General features: G+C 46.0%; 1 protein-coding gene across 8 annotated transcripts in view; it reads left to right on the forward strand.

Annotated features, from left to right (window-relative positions):
- The window catches only part of LOC135911738 (sentrin-specific protease 7-like), a 157083-nt gene that overhangs the window by 59839 nt on the left and 83208 nt on the right, over positions 1-14036 (forward strand). For all 8 annotated transcript variants that reach the window (XM_065444093.2, XM_065444092.2, XM_065444089.2 and 5 more), the window contains 2 exons: positions 2362-2516; positions 9989-10232. In XM_065444093.2, the coding sequence (XP_065300165.2) occupies positions 2362-2516; positions 9989-10232 (399 nt within the window). The remainder of the gene's footprint in view (positions 1-2361; positions 2517-9988; positions 10233-14036) is intronic.

A 14036-nucleotide genomic window follows, 5' to 3' on the forward strand; every position in this document is an offset into this window, starting at 1 on the left:
AAGGGGTAGATTTGAATATTTTATATTATATGTATGACTGAAGTTTGCTTTACCCTCCTTGAATTTTGGCCTTTAACACGATCTGTATGAACCTTGTAGCAGTATGCCTGAAGGAAGGGAAGATCGCAGCTCAACCTATGCAATCCACTAGTAATGGTGTGTTTTGCAGGATTTGTGAGTGTCAGCGGGGCCAGTTGGTTGGAATATCGTGAAACACAATTTCATACCTGCCGACCCTCCCGATTCACCCGGGAGACTCCAGATTTTTAAATGAGCTTTCCGATTGTATAGTCATAGTTTTATATCTCCCAAAAAGTTGTCGTTGTTCGCGCAATAATGGTTTTTATGAAACCGGCACCGCGGGATCTGCAGCCACATAGTAATCGTCAGCATCACCAACAACGGCGGCACTAGGGCCATCGGTATCGTCGACTAAGCCGCCGACTACGGTGCCTAGTAAGCCCAAAGTTGGTTCTTTATTCTATGGTAAACCGACCAAAGGCAGAGGCAATGTAGCTCTTGGATTTCATGCCTGCATTCTTCCATGGTGCATTGTTACTGCTGTTTGTGTGTGTGATTAGTGTTGGCTAGGCCGTGTGTGCGGTGCACCTTGTAAAGTTAGGAAGCTCGTGTGCTTGATGCCATGGCGCTATCAAAGCCCAAGAAAAGGTATTTGCAGAAGTTTTTGCAATCTTACACTTCTGAATTTCTGTGCTTTATGACATCAAGAAAAGAACATTTCGTACAACGTGTGGATTCACGACGTCATCGGGTCCCACGGTGGCAAAGGTGACTTCAGACTGCACGTTTCTACGGCGAAGCAGCAAAGCTATGTTCGCACCACCGAGCAGCAAGACAACATAGTGAACTTTCTCCCGAGAAACTGCGACGACAGTCTCATACGTGTGGCATGCCTGTTTACGGGATTCTTCGCTGAACACAACCTACCCCTTAGTGTCAGCGACCATGTTGGGCCTCTTCTGCGGAAAATGTTTCTGAAATGCGACGAGGCGAAGCATTATGGATGTGGACACAGCTCTGAAGAATGTGGAGGTGGCCAACTTGAAATTTATTTCACAGGCATCGCTTTCAAGTCTTCGTTTCTTTATTCAGAGTTTCCCTCAGCTGCTGCCCCGAGATTCCAATGAATCTCCTGAAGGAGCTTTAGATGCTCTCGAAGCTGAGTTTGCCACTCTACAGGCGTACAGTCTTCTAGAGGACATTCTGAATGAAAAAAGGTGGGATGTGCAGTGGCCTATGGTTGGAAAAATGAAAAACTGATGGAAAACATGTTTCACCGAGTTGCTAAGGGGATGCTGGATTTAATCGTGATACTGCATAGCTACGCAGTGTATGAGAGGATCTTTAGCACGGCGTGAAAAACTAGGACTGAATTCCGCTCATTAATGTGCAACACAACGCTCAACACCTGCTGCTAGTAAAGGGCCGTCAGTCTGGACCATGTTTTGAGCAAAGCTACTCCGACAAATTTTTGAAGTGAGCAAAATCCGCTACTGCAAGGTCCCTGCAAGAGGACTCGCTGCACACTTCCTGAAAGCTTGAACGCGACGCCCCCCCCCCCTCCCCCCCCCTCCCTCGTGGCACGAATAAAAAGTCTCCTGATTTTTGATCTTGCCAGGTTGGCAGGTATGCAATTCATTGAAATCGACCTTCTGCTTACTGGTACGTAGTAGTAGTTGAAAATTATGGGCAGGCATATTAACTTGGAAAGCTATATTTCCTTGTGCCTGAACATCAGTGTCATTTACTGCCAGAGAATTCATAAGAATAGTCAGGAAAAAATTGGCGAATTTGAAGATGTCAGTGTAGTAGACATCCTGACACTGTTTTTTAATTGGCAAGCAAACTGCGGGAGCTACCCAATTAGTGTGTCTTAGAAGCATACTTGTTGACTAACCTGAAATTTTCATAAACCTTACGAACTTGGGCTCATTTTATGATTTTGTAAATGTTCAAACAATATTTACAAAAGGATGCAGTCTGTTTGGGAAAATATTTCATTCGTTGGTCTCCAAACATTCTTTGGACGTCTTCTTATGGTTACGTGATGCATGAGAGGTCCTTGCTTCTAGCAAGTCTCTGAAGAGAAGTTTCTGAAGCAGGCAGGGTTGCTGAAAAAGTTTTTGTGATCTAAAAATAATGTGCTGCTTGCCAGTTTTCTTCATCATTCTGAGTTTGTTGCTCCTTGTGTGCTCTGTACGAGTTAGAATTTGGTAAAGACAGCAGTTTGAGAAAGTGTTGGCAGAGCGCTCGCACTGTGCGAAGTGCTGTGGAGTGCTGCCATTTCGGTCGCACAACTTGCCAGGAAGGAAGGTGACAGGCTCACTGTTTTTGCCGCAGAGTGCTTGACCATCTCCATTTCCTCTGATGAGGAGGCCGACGCGGAAGGAGCTGGCGAGGAGTGTCACCAGAGGACAGCATTGTCCTCTGAGACGCCCACCAAGGAGAACCACCCCGCCCCCCAGCCAGCCATGGTGGAGGTGCAGTGCCTAGCGGTGAGTGCTCCCCCCAACTTTATGTCCCGTTAAAAGGCGCCTCACAAGGCCGCATAGCAAAGTTTGGTTATACACTGGAAGTTGTTACGTGCCTGGACATGGGTCTTAGAGACCAAAAAATCTCAAGAAAATGGGCTTCTTCAAAGTGGCATTTTCATAACGGTCATTCCACGCCAACTGTCCCAACCTTGGCACTCGGCCATCAGTGATTTGTTTGAAAAAAATTGAGGACTATCTGTTTAAAGCAAGAAATATATCTGTAAAACATTCTTGCAAAAAAAAAATTTTTCAGCACCGCTAGGAACATGTGAAGTTTTTTAGAAAGCTCGAAAGTATGAGTCGTAAAACGCATTGTAAAAAAATTCTCTCTTCTTAAATTAGGCGAGCACACGATTTTTCCTCGAGAATTAAGATAGGCTTTTCTCTTTAAAAAGGTGTTATCGATCCTTACGTTTCCGTGAGTTTTTATACGGCACTAAATATGCAAAATTTAGTGCATATTGGGAATTTTTTTCGCAGAAAGATCACTTTTACCGAAACGTTATATTTCATAGTAACTAATTGCCAGCAAGTTGTACTATAAGTTAAAAATAATTTGGGACGAATATAACGTGAAATGGCCTGTACAGCTGGCAACAAAGTTGCAAAAAAGTTAGTTTTAGTCTATGTTTAGTCATAAATTTAACATTGAGGTGGTCGGGGTAAAAATGGGCTAAATAGTGCATTTATTAGAAACATTCATTGTCTACCAACTGTGAAAATTTTATCAAATTACTTCTCGTTTTAAAAAAATTTTTCAGTTTGTGTTATACCGGTCTCTGCGCTTGCACGTGCTTCCCCTTCCTAGGAAAGTGTCCTAGCGGTAAGTAGAACTTGCGCGTACGCAAAATTTCCTGAGCCGATGGCGGAGCATCTAGACAAGATAATCAGCTCATCAAGTTTTTACTTGAGTGCTTTATTAGAAATTATTAGCCTAGCCAATAAAAAATGCGAGCACCAATAGAGCCCATTTAACCGGATGTTGCCGTACACCGACGGCGTGCATAGCGTCGTCGCGTGGCATCGGAAAGTTACGCCGGTGAGTACAGAGTGCAGTTACGTACACTAAGATTTAGAAATGGGCGAAACTTTGTGAATAAGAAAACAATCTGTTGCTTTATTACGGCAAATATGCAGCAAATATCAGCCAACGCAATCGTGTTTTAGCGACCATGTTATCAGTGATGTTAGAGGAGTGATGTCGACTCATCATTAAATGTTTTGGCATGCTTAAGTTCAAACGACTGCATTTAAAAGATGATGGAAAGAAATAAATATGTTTAGTTGCTCGCCCTCTCTGCCTTTCTTGTAGTTAAATGTTAAATTCAGACTGAATAAGGCAGTCCGCTGACCTTTGTGAAGCGCAGGATTTAACATCCAATCTGCAATAACTGAAGAAAAAACTGTGAAGGCTCGTTTGAGCTATCGACTGTAAAAAGGTTGCGGCTATAATCCTTAAACGCACTCCTATGCTCCTCAGATGCATTATATTTTTTCACACAAAACTCAGTATGTTTCAATGCGTTTTACGACTCATACTTTCGAGCTTTCTAAATAACTTCACGTGTTCCTAGCGGTGCCGAAAATTTTTTTTCGCAAGAGTGTTTACAGATATACTTCTTGCTTTAAATCGATAGTCTTCAATTTTTTTCAAAGAAATCGCTGATGGTCGAGCGCCAAGGTTGGGACAGTTGGCGTGGAATGACCAAATATACAAACACTGCTGCATGTTCTGGCCAAATTTCTTGCGTCAGGGAACAATATTTTAGCCGTAGTATCAATTTATGTAACCGCCACGAGCTGTATTTTGACAGAAAAAAGAGCAAAAAGGGGGCTTTTTTTCATGCCACGCTGCCGCTGAACGACGTATGCTGTCGCGGCCATCTTGGTCGCATTGGAAAGAACTACTTCTGTTCAATTTCCTGCCACATTTTCGTGGCAAGAAGTAAGTTAAAAGGGCAGTAAGTTATTTTTTTTTTATTACAGTCAGGAGCACAGTAGAATCATGTAAATACATGAATAAAGCATGTCCAAATGATCATTCGATGACTATTAAGACTGTCTGGCAGTCCCCGTCGACTCCGAATTATTGGTTGGCAACTCTATCTTGAAGCACTTACAGTCGAACCCACTTATAACAATATTCAAGTGCCACAAAAATTCTATTGTTAGCCAATAATTGTTGTAACTTAGTTGCATTAAAAAAAGTCAGAATGGGGGATGGCAGAAGTGTTGTGCGAAAACTATAATGTTGGGGAGGCCAGCCGCCTCCCCCGCACCACTACCTTCCTCCATCCGACTACCGTATTTACACGATTGTAAGTCGACTTGAATGTAAGTCGACTCCCCCATATCGCGTGACCGAAAAAAAAAAAAAAGAGCATACCCGAGGGCGCACTCAATTACGAAAATTTATTAGTAGCTGACATGGTCACTGGACTACTCGTCTTCACTAGTGCTGCCATCGTCATCGTTGCTGCGGTCCCACAGCGCGTCGTGGTCCAGCGAAATTTCAAATTTGGCAAACGACCGCACCAGGACATCTTGCAGAACAGCCGCCCACGCCAAATGCACTCTATAGACCACACGCAGCCGTCAGGAAGGCTCTTTTGACAGGTCCGGTTGGCGTAATTTCGCAGTCTTCTGCCGCCAGCCACTCGTACTCACGGCGGAGCAGAACCTTAAAATTAAGGCAAAGGTCCGGGCTTGTTTCATGACCACGCCACACTTCACTGGCAGGGACCGATCAGGCATTTCAGCGATGTACGCCGCAAGCTTAGCCTACAGCTCCGGAAAGCGTCCAGACTTTGGCACGTCGGAAATTTCTCACTTGTCATCTCAGGTGAAAATTTCGCTTCGCTGCAGTTGCCACTCTCGCACCACCCGTTTAGAAACATTGAAATTGCGGCCCGCTGTGCAGTGATTTGTTTCTTCGGCGTAAAGGATGGCAGCCCTCTTGAACGCTGCTGTGAACGAGTGCCGAACGATTAGTGGGCCTGGTGCACTCGTGACGACTGGAGAAGCATAGAAGTAGCACGTAGCCGGCAGTCAAGTACAACGCGTCAAACCAATACCATGTAAATACCAATGCCTTCAAACAGAGAAAGAGAAACCAGCGAGCAGTGTCTGCTCTTCCATGAACTACCGATACTCCCCGCAAGCGACGCCGTTCTAAGGGTGCCGCCGCAAATAGGAACAGCGGCGCTTCCATCAACTATCGACACCCCCCCATGAGTGTTGCATGTAGTACTGTAAAACTCTCAAAATTGTTGAAAAACCCTTCTGAAAAGCGAACAAACACGCGGGATAGCGAAAAGATACGGGTAGGGCCATAGAGCAAACATAAAATTCTAACTACGTTGTAGCTCCCGTTGGTATCGCTTTTTTTTTGGCGGGGCCATGTTTCGGTTTCGATTGTAAGTCGACCCCCCAACTTCAGACTTTCAAATTTAAAAAAAGGGGTCGACTTACAATCGTGTAAATACGGTACTTGTTTTGTTGACTTGTTTAACTGAACACGTGTAACAAGCCACGGCTGTCAGCGTTCAAGAATGGCACTGCTATAACTGCAAAGCGGGGTTAAAGGGAAGCTGAAGAGTCTGTCGAATTCAATAAGACGCTCATATACGGATGCGGGAACCTTATAAACCATGTAGGTCAAATTTGGGGGGGGTTTTTTTTCAAATAGGAGTGACGTAATCGTCGGTTGAAATTGCGCTGTAGCTCCGCCCCCCGTTGAATGCCGCGCGCTGCTGCTGACGCTGACGATGCGAGCGGAGACCGGAAACTGCGGTGTTGTGACGTCAACTTTAGTGTTTTGCTCCTTCGCAGCCTGCGCGACCGTGCCTGACCGTGCTTGTTTCTGCGTGCGTGCCGTCGTAATCTGCTTTGATCGACCCTGCATTTCTTTGTTGGTGCGTCTGTGTGTATGTAGAGTGGTGGTCAACGTGCGCAGCATCAACTGATGTGGTGGGCCGATCATGCCGTCTTTCTGTGCAGCCTACGGTTGCACGAACACCAGCGGCCGCGACGATGTTGTCTTCCATTGCTTCCCACAAGACAAGAAGCTTTTAAGGAAGTGGGAGGCTGCTGTAAAGCGAAAGAATTTCAAGCCCTCAAGAACAACACTGGTGTGCTCCAACCACTTCCGTGACGACGATTATCACCAGAATTTCCACTAGCAGGCTTTCTAAACGCAGCGCGAAAAGATCGGAGCAACGAAAACAAAGACGGCACAAGTGCGGACTGACTGATAACTGGTGTTGGAAGGCCTTATGAATACACAAACTCGCCCAAACCTGGATTTTGATTTACTGCGAGCTCCTTCATGTTAGCACGCTGAACGGAAGGTGCATGTTTATTTCCCGCCCTCGACGCAGGTTTCGTCGCAAAGCGCCGCGAATTTTCTATTTGCACGTGTGTTGTAAAACAGCCTGCACGCAGCTACCATAACGCAGTGCAAATGTAGAGTTTACATGTGCTGGAAAGCCGGCGCACGCCAGGACGCTACGCTCCCCCCGTCTCTCGCGCACAGCGAGAAACCGACCGTCTCACGTAGCCGACGGAATTCGCCGCCTTTACGACTTCGCTTACGAGTAGTGTGCGGATGGCGCACAGATGAAGGTCACTACACGTACTGCATGAACCGGGAAGCTTTTCACGCGTTTGAACCGTCTTTGTAGGTTGCCGACAGCTTTGGACAGCGCACAAATGCCGACGATCGCATCCCCGCTTACGTTCCACGAGGAGGCATGCAGGAACACAACACTGCAGTTGTTTGACCGGAAACGAGCTCACTAGATTGGCGAAAGATCGGCGAGATCACTAGATCGCTTTGCAAAAAACATACTCACCAAAGAGCATTTCCAACACGAGGAGATCCCAAGACTTCGCTTTCGTTCTCGTCGAAAGCACTGCTCGCACCAGCATCGTTTGCTTCTTCGAGAGGCCGGCTCTTTGCAATCGGCTCGTACATGTAGGGAGCAACGCCGAACTCTTCAGAAAAACGCAGTCTCTCTGAATTTTCTATTACCTCTTAATTTTCCATTACGGCACCAAACTACCTGGCACCGCGTTTCACGTGGAGCAGCAGCGGCCGGTCGCTAAAGTTGACGTCACGGGTTGCCCGACCAATCACAGGCGGAAACGAGACGCGTGAGCTGGGCGTGTCCGCTGCTGCACTTTTTTGCGCTTTCTTTCGCTCAATTTCGATAGGATATTCGATTTCGGAGGGTTGAAAACCATTATGTACACTTGTTCACTCATTTTTTCTGGAAAACCTTTCAGCTTCCCTTTAAGGATGGTTAGTGACATGCGAGCTTCGCCAAGGCATCGCATGGGTGGCTTTAAAAGAAGCATTTTAGAAAATGCGACAAGGTTACTGGGGCAGCCTCTCAGCTTGAGAAATCCAGAAGAAGCATTGTTTGCTTTACGTGAAAACGAAGCCCCAGAGGGACTGAGTCATCTGCAGGCCCTTATGCAAGGACAATGTTGAGGCAACCTGCCCTACCAAGTCATGGCTGCTACGTCTCCATCAATGTTGTTGCTGCCATCAGATGTGAGCACATTCACAACAATCGCCACATTGATTAGAAGTGCTTTGTTTCCAGATCTATAGCAGTGCGCTTTCTTTTCACCGGCAATGTTGTGCATTACCGATTAACAGCTTGCGGAGCAGCCATCTTCCGTTTCGGCTGCGATTCAAACGAGGCTGAGAAACCACGTGGCTCGAAATGACGTCGATGCAACCAATAAAGACAATGATAAGCGACTTCATCTGGTGGCAGAACTGCGCAGAATGAGGGGCGGATGAGCAATCTGGGAGGAGATCTGGGAGCGGTCAGCGCAGTTGGCGTGGTCCATTCGTGTTTGGAGGGGTGGAAGGGCGACGGGAGAGAGGCATACGAGGCTGGCGATGCAGAGGTGGCTTGAAAATGAGCGCGCAGCGGCTGTTGGGGTGGTGGGCGATTGTGCTGCGGCTCGAATTTCTTTTTCCTTTTTCTTTTCAAGGATTTCGCATTTATTTACTTTTGGGCATGGACACCCAGCAGCCAGACTTCATTATTATAATTGATAATCTGGCATGGGGGCATTGTAGTAAGTGGGTTATTTCGCCATGGAAAACATACAAAAGTTGATGGTGCAGCAGCTTCTCATTGTTATAACCAATATATTGTTAAAACGGGTGTCGTTATACTGTATTTACTCACATAATGATTGCACCCCTGAATTTGGTCGTCGAAATTCGCTTTTCTTTCTTTACGGTGTAATGATCGCTCCCTGAGCTTGTTGCAGCAATATGTCGTGTGCCAAGTCTAGCTAATAATGGTCGCACTTACCATCTGTCAAATGCTGCGCGAACGACTCTTGAAGACATACAAAGCGATCTGCACGCACCCAACATTCTTAAGCAGATGCCCCATTTCATTCCTTTCATCGCTTTCCGCACTTCCATGAAAAAAAAAAAAAGAGCTACAACCAAACTTGCCTCGGCTTTATTATTTGTAGGCTTCAAAATGGTTTTGGTCAACAACAACAACATAAAAGGCACCTTTCCATTCTTCTAGTCTGCACTTGCGGGCACGCAACAAATCGCGAGCGGCAATAGTGGCCACGTTTGCACTGATATGTTAGAAGTTTACCCTCTTCATACGCCGACGCTTGTAACGCAGCCAAGATATTCGTCCACCCCTAGCAGAACGTGCCATATTAGGATAGCAGTGAAGACAAATGCCACAGTTTCAGCAGCATGCCCGCCATGTGTTTCTATGTCACTAGCAGCTACTAAGCGCGTTCGTCTCTGTTTCTGTCTCCTCAAAGTGAACATGGCTACGTTATTGTCGCAGACTTGCTGATATTAACGATATTATTCTTTACTGATACGGAAGAAACTGTTTCAATGTGCGTAATGTACTCCAGAGAAGAAAAATAATCGCGTTTGGCGCATTCGGCTTGCTCTACCAGCCGGCATTTTTGTTTTGGTGTCCCGCACTGACAGCGGCAGCTGCCTGCTTGTTGACCCGTTGTCATCTCGCAGCAAATGCGGGATGAATAAAGAAAATGTTTCTTTTTGCCGGAAATTTAACCCGCGTAGTGATCGCACCCCTGAATTTGCGTCAATTTTTTTAACAAAAAAAGTGTGATCATTATGCGAGTAAATACTGTAAATGGGTTCGCCTGTATATCCAGGCTACACACTTCAGTCCAGCAAAATGAGTTTGACGAACGCGCTCGCTGACGACTTCATTCTACAGAGTCACCAAACCTCTCTGTGTGACATCATCTGAATGACACTAGCAACGAAGCGCACTTTCTAGAAGTCACTCTTAAGTTTGCCCGTCTGACAGGGACACTAGTGGCAAAATTGAAGTGGTCTTTTACTGCATTCAATGTCATTAGCTGCCCACGGTGTCTAACCAGTGCATTGGTTTCAGCGGGTGCAGGAAGCGCAGCCCCAGAGTCCACGTGGTGCTGGCCGGGGTTCTGTGGTGGTGCTCACGTCACCACCACCGACCACGCTTCGAAGTTTTGGCAGGAGCAACCCACCGGCGCCAGCCAGTTCGGAGATGCGCTTCAGCTGTCGCAGCATCCGCATCGGTTCGTACAAGGTGGCGTCGGGCGAGTACTGGGTCACCGTCTCGAATCAGGGCTTCGTATTCACCATCCGGCCACCCAGAGGTGCGTGCATGACGAGTTTCGGCTTCATAATTTTGTGCTCAGCGTTGTGTGCATGTGATTGTGTTGCACTGCATAATACAATGTGGTAATAGTCAAATAATAAAAGAATGTATGTCTGAATAAAAGTTTGAAAACTGCTGGAAAAGCTTGTTAATTTGACAAATGCTGATTTAAAGAACTCTGATAATTTGGACTCATCCTCTAGTCCCAGCAGGCATATGCATTGTTTAATAGCATCAACCTCGTTAATTGGGGCCTGTGTGGTTGCACATTGGTTAATTAAAACAACTCTTGGATCGCGACGAGTGCACAAATGTACGACACAAAAGAGCAAAAGCTGCGCTGGTGTCTCACTGATGTGAAACGGCAGAGTCATCGTCAGAAACCACGTAGGAAGAACAGTGGGCTTCTCAAGTTTTTCACAGTTCTGGCAGCCTTCTGGCAGCCAGCTAGTTCAGCTCCTCATAGGAAGTGGTGCGGCTGGAATCCTAAGACAACCCAAAGCTGCCTGAAGTTTGCAAAATCAAACGCTGGGGCAGCTGGCCGTGGGAAAACCATAAACATGCTACAGTGAAACCTTGTTAAACCGTAGTTGGCCGGAGCTCGGAAAAAGTACGTACTATACGGTAGTACTACTTGTCACCCACTTAAATGTCTAAAACAGAATTCGGAGAGAGTAGGATGAAAGAGCAAAAAACATGCAGCATTTATTCACTTCACATAACAATAGTGTTATTTTCGTTTGATGCTGCGGTGGCAGCGGTGACAGTGGCCTCAAACTCGCTTAAGCTGCGAGCCAGTTTTCCGCCCGCACCCCCTTTTCGGCAAACACCCTCGTGAGGCTGGCGGAACACGCGGCTTCTGCCACTGTCGGGCCTGAATTGCCTGTGCTGTCGCTTTCCGTGTTGTCCTCATCACTGTCGTTAGGCAACACTTTGGCAATAACAGAGGCAACGATGGCAAAAAGTCGAACCTCGTAGCCGACATCTTTTCGTGGTTGCAGCTGCGCTACCGAGCAACTTCTCCTTCGCATCCCAAATGCCACACTCCGTACACCAGTAGATGCCTCTTGCGTGCCAGTGCTGACGTGATGCTATGTTCGATAGTAGAAACAATGTCCAATATTTCTTCAATACTGAGCACCCAGTTTTTGTCCGAGCTGTGGCATAACGTGCATCCTAGGTTGCATGATGCCACAACACGGGCCACAATGCTCTCTGGCATGGATCTGAAAGGATGTTGATGTGGTTTCACTCATTCAAGCGCCCTCTACGCTTGTGCTTGGAGGCCGTTCTGATCTCTGAGGCTCATTGTTCTGCTGGGTCGATCTACTGCTGTGATTGTGCAATGAAGCGCGGAAATACTACGTGTTAACCGATATGTACTCAGTAAGCTGGTACGGTTTTATGCTGCTACAAACCACATTATGTTCAATGGCCACTGAGTCGGGGATTTGACTTTACCACTTTTAAAACAAAACTATTGTTTAAGCAGGTACGGGGTAATGAGGTTTTACTGTACCAGCATGGCAGTGGCCTATGGGGCTGATGCACGCTCGGCGTAGTCGGCCCATTTATGCGCCGCCAGCTTGGAAATATTAAGTTGTATTCGGGAATACAATCACTTTTGCGAGATTTCGTGCGACCCGACAGAGGACGTGCATTGGATACCTCACTCTTGCACGGCACAACAAACAGCCTTTGACACGTCCAATGTCAAGACGCGGAATCACATGTAAGTGATTGCGCAAGGTTGCCTGCTCACAGTGATCACGTTGGCCACTGGTGACATTAATAAATTGGAATTTTGTCCTCGTTTGACAAGACACTAAAAAAGCAGGATATCGGGTATGTCTTATATGCATAAAATTTTGTGCTGACATGCTTGAATTCGATTTCAGAAAGTTTGTTTCGACTGATAGAGTTGCACTTCTGCTCCTGTGCTGAAGGAGCTGGGGCCTGCGATTGGTGCATGAAAGTGCACACAGCCTGTGACCAGCGAAAAGTTACATGAAAAATAGTATTGGTTAATCATAAGAGCAGTGAGCTAATGTACCTGTGTCCATTACTCAACCAGCGCATTCATTTAACATCAACAGCCTATAGTTAGAACACATATATGTTAAGACCTGCCACCCAAGCACATGATGGAGAGATGAATCGAACACGGGCTAGCTGTAACGCCTTCCCTACAAGCTGCTACAACGCACTACAGTTAACGTCTGATTTTTCAGACTCCCTAGGGACCATGAAAACGTCCAGAAAATCTTGCAGTCCACAAAATCAAATGCATGGCTTAGCTGCTCTCAAAGGCTTACATCGCCACAGCCGCATCTGAAATGGAGTCACAGGCCAGCCAGTACAATTATCAGGTCTTTCAGTTCTCATATTGTGACTAGAGACGCAGCTGTATGGGTGTATAATTAAGGAACACATTTTATGGCCCGTGACAGTGGCCCCTTTACAATTTTGGTATGTTTGACCGTGTAACACCCTTGTGATGCAGCTAAGCTGACTTTCGGGAACCAGCAATATACAATGCTTTAGACCCTTCAGAATAGTGCTTACCTGAGCTTGTTGGTTGTACATAGCAGAATTGGTTTCCAGTTGGTTTCCAATTGGTTATCTTGTGCTATAAAAAGTGTAGGAAATCAATAATAAACATTCAGTTGTTAGTTCAGTGTGTGTCGTCGTCTCTTCCTGTCCGTGTCAGAACGTTCTACTGGAAAGCAATTCTGCTTTAGATCCTTGCTGTACTTTACGCACTTTGACACAATCGGCAAGGATGATGATGGTGGAGTCGACGCCTTTGTTTTAATTAGATGTCATTGGCAAATCCTTTAAATGAATAGCATAGCACTGAACAGCACGAAGCTTGATATTGTGAAGGTTGAAGCAGCTAGGCCTTAGTGACAGCCCAGAACGACTGCTACAGCTGCCAGAAGATTGGCGTGCGGAAACGTTGGTTCGAGGCTATGAGAAAATCAGAACTGTGGTGGTGGTGGTTTCAACTCTTTTGGACCTGTGGTTATGCCATGAAGTCCAGAAAATCTGACTGCAAAGTGTTTTAGCGTCCGATATTTCAGATATCCTCATACATTGGCTTTGTGGCGAAGGCGTCCTAATTATCGGGCATGTCCAAGAAATTGGTCGTGGACTGGAAACAGACAATCTGTTGCTGATCAGGTCATCGGCGAAAAAATAATCGGGATGTGCACACAGTAGGGAAAACCATGTCTCGTATAAAGACATGGATCTTGCCCCGTAACTGCGCTGTGAAGGAAGCCGCGAGCTCTTCGCCACTGTTCAGGGTAATCGGTCACCAGATAATGAGATTCGCAGCTTCCTCGCTGCTTTTGTGCAAAATATAAACAGGTCTTGTTGGTTTATTCAGTAAATAAAAGAGTGTAGATGTAGCAAGCATTTGATCTTATCTTTCTTGTCCTAGAGAATTTGACACTTGGTTAACTAGAGCATTCTTTTTTTCGCTTCTGTGAAATATGAATTAACGAGTGTATTGAGTGTGCAACACAATCTACACACAACAAAACAAACATGATCAAAATCAGTCCAGCCATTGTTGTGCTATGCTTTCCACAATCAAGCTGGCAGACAGGGAAAACAATCTTGAGAAAATGGGCCAAAATGTTTTGGAAGCAGTTGACCCATTATAAATTGTGCCAAAACTGTAATACTTGGTGTCCTTGTCAGCAGACAACCTTCTGGACCTTTGCTTCTTAACTTGCAGGGTTCAGAAGCCTTCATCATTCACGTACTATTCTTTTGTGAAGCCCTACAAAATGCA

Source organism: Dermacentor albipictus, chromosome 5 (genome assembly GCF_038994185.2).
Source record: "Dermacentor albipictus isolate Rhodes 1998 colony chromosome 5, USDA_Dalb.pri_finalv2, whole genome shotgun sequence".
NCBI lineage: Eukaryota > Metazoa > Arthropoda > Arachnida > Ixodida > Ixodidae > Dermacentor > Dermacentor albipictus.